Source organism: Dendrobium catenatum, unplaced genomic scaffold, assembly GCF_001605985.2.
Source record: "Dendrobium catenatum unplaced genomic scaffold, ASM160598v2 fragScaff_scaffold_1070, whole genome shotgun sequence".
NCBI classification, from domain to species: domain Eukaryota; kingdom Viridiplantae; phylum Streptophyta; class Magnoliopsida; order Asparagales; family Orchidaceae; genus Dendrobium; species Dendrobium catenatum.
In genome coordinates, this window is record NW_021319532.1 from 140,411 (window position 1) to 146,585 (window position 6,175).

Genomic DNA, 6,175 nt, shown 5'->3' on the forward strand with positions numbered 1-6,175 from the left:
TTCAACATTTCCGTTCACTGTCCTTTTTGTTCTTCTCCCGAATTCCTCGAATTCCTTCAAACGCGATCGATCGATCGCGTTCTTCTAACCCTTGGAGGAATCAAGCTATTTCTTATTTATTTTCTTCGATCTATTCTTTAAATCAAAAAAATCTCTTTCCATCGATCTAATTTGGGGCTTCTATCTGGTAAAGCTTGATTCTTTTGGCCCAGTTGCTTAATTTTCCAGTATTCCATCTCTCTTTTGTGCGAATTTGTTTGTCTTTAAAGCTCCTAATTTCTCCTTAATCTCTACTGTGAACTTCAGCTTTTAGTCTGGTCTAAACTTTTGCTAGTTAAGGTGTTTTCTGAATTATTAAATGGCACGAGAAAGTTGCAACCTTGGTAACGACGAGGCTGAGATCCTCACGCCCTCTTCTCCTTCTCCTTCTTCTTCTACCACTCCGCAAAACCCTAGCTCCCCATCAGCACCACCTTCGCAGCCTGTTCCACAACAGCAACCATCTTGTTTATTGTTGAAACCTTCTCAGGATTTCTTAGGTCAAAGGTCTGAGAGGCCAGAAATTGTGGCAGCTGTTGTCAAGGTTTCTTCCCTGATAAAATCGGAGGAAGTTTCTCGGCAACCAGCTCTTTGTGGCCACCGTTGCTCGACTTGCCGGAGAAGGCTTGGTCTCACCGGATTCCGGTGCCGATGTGGTGATCTATTCTGTGGTCGGCACCGGTATTCTGATACTCATGATTGTTCTTTTGATTACAAGGCTGCAGGTAGAGAGGAGATCTCTAAGGCAAACCCTGTGATCAGAGCTGCTAAGATTATCAAGATCTAAGGTATATATATATATATATTTTTTTACTTGTTGGTTTTGTTGCTATTTCAATCTTCTCTAGAAATTGAGGAGCTCCAGTTTATGTTAATTTTTTATTTCTTTTGCTTATTTGCAATCATTTTGTATGTTCAGTAACCATCTTAAGATAAATTTTCTATTGAATGTGAACTTACCTATTAAAGTTGGTGAAATACTTGGATGAGAAAACAATAGACTTCTTCTTTAACCTTAAGACATGTTAGTCATCTTGCAAGACAATTCCTTCCGTTTTATAAGACAACAATCAAGACAGTTGTTTTTAACAAAATAAAAATATTGGCTCACAAAATAGAAAGAATTAGTTTGCAATACTTGAACAAAATCAATTCTAGCCATTATTTTCTCTAGAATGATATTATGTCCTTTGTTCTTTCTTTTATTCTCTTTTTACGTTTGAGAAAAGGGTGGCCTTAAAATGTTGAAAAGATAAGCTCTTTTGCTGAAAAGTAGCTTTAGCTGCTGGCCTTATTTTTTTTTGGGATATTTAGGCCATATAAGGCAAACTCACATACACAACGCATACACAAGGACTCGAACCTCTTAGTTGGAAGCCTAAGCTTTCAACCAATAGGCCAAGGAGAGTTGTGTCTGCTGGCCTTATTTCACAGTTCACTTTGAGAGATATCCAACTTTAGAATAAATTCTTTTTTTGGCTGTACCTATTTAACAACAAATCTGATTCCAATTCTATGAGATATGGAATATTTTCATTACTTAATGTGCGACTAGTTTGATGAAGAAGGTAAACATTTCCTATATAAAGTTCTATGATATTAGTTTGTTAGAAAGTTTTACTTGATGAATGACGACATTAGTGGAGAAATTATTCTGTGGGGACGCCGAATGCAGTTCGGCGTCCGGAGATCAACCAGAATGCGCCACGTCAGCAGTAGCGAGCGCGGTAACGAGCGGTACCTGAGCCGCGGGACTGAGCGGGGGTGATGTGGTGCATTCTGGTTGGTCTTTGAACGGCGCTTGGGGTTCGCATAGAATAATTTACCGAAGTAGTGTCTTGAGAGATAGCTGAATAGCTAAAATGTGATTTGGAAATTGTTGTCATGTCAAAGAAATAGCTTGAAGGACAGATTTTTTTTTATAGTTTAGCTGCTGCAGTAGCTAATTTCTGTACTTAAACGTTGGAAATTCGTTGTTAATGACTATTTTCTTTAGCATGCCATATTAGTTGTCTTAATGCTAGATTCAGTCAAGATTTGGCTATTTTTCTTTTCTCCAAAATGATCTAGTCTGTAGCAGTTCCGGCTGTAAATACTAATACAAACAAGACAGGTTTGTAATTTTGTGGTGTCTATTTGACATTTCCTTCAGATGCTCTGCAAAATTCCATACATCTTTTCAAAACAAATAATGCTAATCTTGGAAAAGAGACATTTTTGAATTGGTGTCTCTTCAATTATTTATATAATATTTAGCTGATATAACATCTTTTCTTCTAGAACTAAAAAATTTTTGTTCTAGAAAACAGTAAGAAAGTTGTACTGCTTCTTAAAATAGTTTTTTAGTACAAAAAATTCGAAATGCTTTTTCAGAATCAGCTTTTTGAAAGTAAAAATTAAAAAGCTATCTTCCAAACACTTTACTTTCCATTAACTTTTTTTTTTACCATGGAAACAGTTGAAAGCCTGCCAGGTTTGATGAAATCCGCATGAGTTGGATATAAATTTCATAATTTAATAAAGATGCCAAATCAGCTGTTCACATAAGCAGCTAAAGATGATTCCAACTGAAATATGGATCTATTTGAAAGTTTATCATTTTCTTACAAACAAATATGGATGGTTGCTAGAAATCAAAGCTGACCTCTTCATCTCTTTTGTTTCTTGTCATTTATGCAGTCTCATATTCTTAGCTTCAGTATGATGAATGTGAAATGTGAAAGATTTGCTTGGAAAAATCCACTTGGAGGAGGATGAACTTTCCCAGAAGCAGAAACCAAAATTCTATCATCAACTTAGGCTTTGCTTTGGACAGCTTTTTTATTGTTTCTTAAAGCAACTTTTTAGTATAAAATTAAAATTTGTATATTAAAAAACTACTGCTTTAAAAAACAGTAAGAAAACTGTTCCAAACGAAACTTTAATTGATGGATGGATCAAAGCAGCTTCAGGAGACTGCAAATAATTCTCTCTCTGCTTGAATGCATGATTAGTTTAATTATATGTATAACTAAGCTTCATGTTTGAGTCATATTATTCTTTCTCAAGTAATTGTAATGGGTGAAAAGCACTGTTTCTTCTTGTTGGTTTTCCATATTATTTGCAATCTTATTTAGTTGCCAAGTCTGCAATTTGATCAAACCTTGTTGTTATGTTAAATGCTTGGGCTGCTTGAGCTATTTTTGCAGAATTTTTTTCAGCTCTTGTTTTATTTTTTTAATGAAAATAATTTTCTTGAATAGAATTTGTGTCACGAGTTTCTAATAAAAAATGATCTTGATGTGGCTCAAAGTTTTTAAAATTTCATTGAGATTAGTGTAATATATATTTGCACTAAGTTTAAAGCTTATTCAAAAGATTTTAAGGTTCGTCTTAGTTAAAAATATTGATTAGAATATTCTATTATGATTTTTTAAATTATTTATTTATGAAAATGTTATAATTATTTGATAAATTTTATGTTCGCTGTCAATTGATTAATGTCATCTTTTTAGTAAAAAAATAAAATTTTTGTTTTAAAAAGTTATTTTAAGAAGCTGTAAGAAAGACATAGACTAAATAAGATATAAATGTAGATTAATGTGACTAACCTATCTGTCTATGAATTTTTCTATTATCGTGTGAGTAATTAATTGAATTGGAGGACTACTGTGGTTGGTGGTTCATATATATAATTTTTGTAAGAGCATATATTTGTCAAGTATAAATCTACCAAATTTTGATGGGTAGTTAGAGAGGAATTTAACACTGCCATTGTCAGGTTCCAAGTTTTGGATGAGAAAAATGTAGGGTTACGTTAGGTAGTCGACAGCCAATTCATCTATTATCAAAGAAGATTATTACAAATTCAAATAACTCTTGGCATCCTCGACATCTTCATCAAGGCCTCAAACCCTCTACTCTTCAAAAGCCAAGTCATTTTCCCTCCATCAAAAACATAACTACTATTGTACATGATATGAGCATTCCACATAAATAATTCATAATTTTTAATCATACATTCAATTGAGCTAAAATTATCTCCATTTATTTAGCTAACATCCAAACCTCTGATATAAAGGTCAGCACAGCTTTCTATCAAAGAAAACCTTACCATCTATTTCAAGAAAATATCAGCCAAAATTTTATAGAACTAGTAACAATTTTCTTAGAAATTCACCGACTCTAAGGCTTTGTTTTGGGCAACTTTATTTCTACTTTTTATAGTAATTTTTAACACAAAAAATTTTATGAAAATAATAATAAATAGTGGTTAAAAGCTATCCTAAATGTTTCGTTTGGGACAGCTTTTTTACTACTTTTTAAAACAACTTTTTAATACAAAAATTAAAATTTTTTTACTAAAAAGCTGCTTTAAGAAGCAATAAGAAAGCCGCCCCAAACGAAACATAAATCAACCACCACTCTTAACAACTTTAGAAATATTCTAACTACCTCCCCATTAATGTATGTACCTTATTTTAAAACATATGTATTTTACTTAGAATCTAAGCTCATATAAACATGACAATGTTTATATTTAAAAAAAAAAAAATTCAATGCATATAAATACGACATTTATTCAAACTATTAAGTTATATTATAGAGTATCTTAAATACATATTGTTTATTAAAAAAAAATTACATTGTTTCTTAAAAATAATAAATATTTACACAACTACCAAAATAAAAATAACAATTAAAGATTTAAAGAAAACTACCAAAAAAATAAAATACGCCTAAATAATTTATAACATTCTATTATTTTAACCAATTGTGTGTGTTATATAACATTCTAAATAATTTATAATTTATTATATTAAAATATTAATTTGATATATAACTCATAATAAAATCATATATAGTTTTATGCACTTCTATTATCTTTAAATTTATTACTAAAGTATTTAAATACATTTAACAAAATCTTAAATATATAAATGTATTTAACTTACATTACATCAAAAAATGAAAGAGTATATAATTACGTTCAAATTTTGTTAAAATTATTCAACCACTTAATAAAAAACCAATAAATAGTTTTTTTATTTTTATTTTTTATTTTCATAAATGATTGAAATGTCACTTAAATCATTCATAACTATAGTAATTGTTAAAGGCATTATATAATATAATATTTTAATTAAAATATAATATTAATGACTATCACTCAGCATACATATGATTTACTCACATATAACAAAGGCCAAAAACCTAACATGTGATTATAAGAGAACTTAAATGTAAATTGTTATTATAATTAGAGAAATGAGATTATTTGATAAATTTAAAATATTCTTCACATAAATTGCAGCAAATTTGGCTCTAAAACAATGTTCAATATGAAATTAAATAATTTAGGCATTTTAAACAATCAAATACTTTGCTCCTAAACCCTTCTTGTTTTATAAGAGAATTTTGACTTTATACTCCTAATAGTATACATAATTGAAAATATATCTCTGCTTTTATTTTCTTGAAAAATTATATCAAAAAATGTATTTCTTTCTCCTCATACCTTGCTGGTCCAATGCTTGCCTTCCTCACTTGTCGCAAAATCCTCTTCTCCTCCATGTCATTCGTTCGATCAAAGCCTAAGCCCATCGAGTTTCTATCACATTATCCTTTTCTTCTCACACGTCGCCAGTCTCATAGGGAGAGCAAATTATTGCGCCCGGTGTCCGGATTCATCCAGACACCAATCCAGACGTGCCACATCAGCAAAATATACCGGGGCCAGTGTATTTAGATGACATGGCGCATCCGGATTGATTGTCCGGACGTCAGGTGACCGGATGCAATAATTCGCCCATAGGGAGCCCTCAACAAGCTTTTGTTGCAAAGTTCTCTTCTTCTCACACACCATTTATCCCATTGGTAAGCTACCATTGAGCTCTCTTCACAAAATCCTCTTCTCTTATCGCTTTCTAACTCTCATCAAACCTTCCCACACTGAGCTCCTCACACAAACAAGGTTTGAATTCAAACTAATTCTAAGCGACTTTGAATTACTTGAGAATCATTTGAGTTCTTTGTGAATACAAGAAATTATCCCTCGTTATAAATAGCTTCATCATTCAAAATAAACTTTCAAGCATATTTCTCCAACAAAACAAACCATTGAAATCAAATTTCTCCAATTACATATACTATCAAA

General features: G+C 31.5%; 1 protein-coding gene across 1 annotated transcript; it reads left to right on the top strand.

Annotated features, from left to right (window-relative positions):
- The first annotated feature begins 35 nt into the window (after positions 1 to 35).
- On the top strand, positions 36 to 3,180 carry LOC110103787 (zinc finger AN1 domain-containing stress-associated protein 15-like). Its single transcript, XM_020832620.2, has 2 exons — positions 36 to 827; positions 2,719 to 3,180. Exon 1 carries the CDS (start codon positions 359 to 361, stop codon positions 824 to 826), a length of 468 nt encoding a protein of 155 aa, XP_020688279.1. The 5' UTR covers positions 36 to 358; the 3' UTR covers position 827; positions 2,719 to 3,180.
- Positions 3,181 to 6,175: the final 2,995 nt, after the last annotated feature.

Excerpts from the sequence above, each read along its gene's own strand:
- LOC110103787 (XM_020832620.2), top strand. The coding sequence starts at position 359 with ATGGCACGAGAAAGTTGCAACCTTGGTAACGACGAGGCTGAGATCCTC.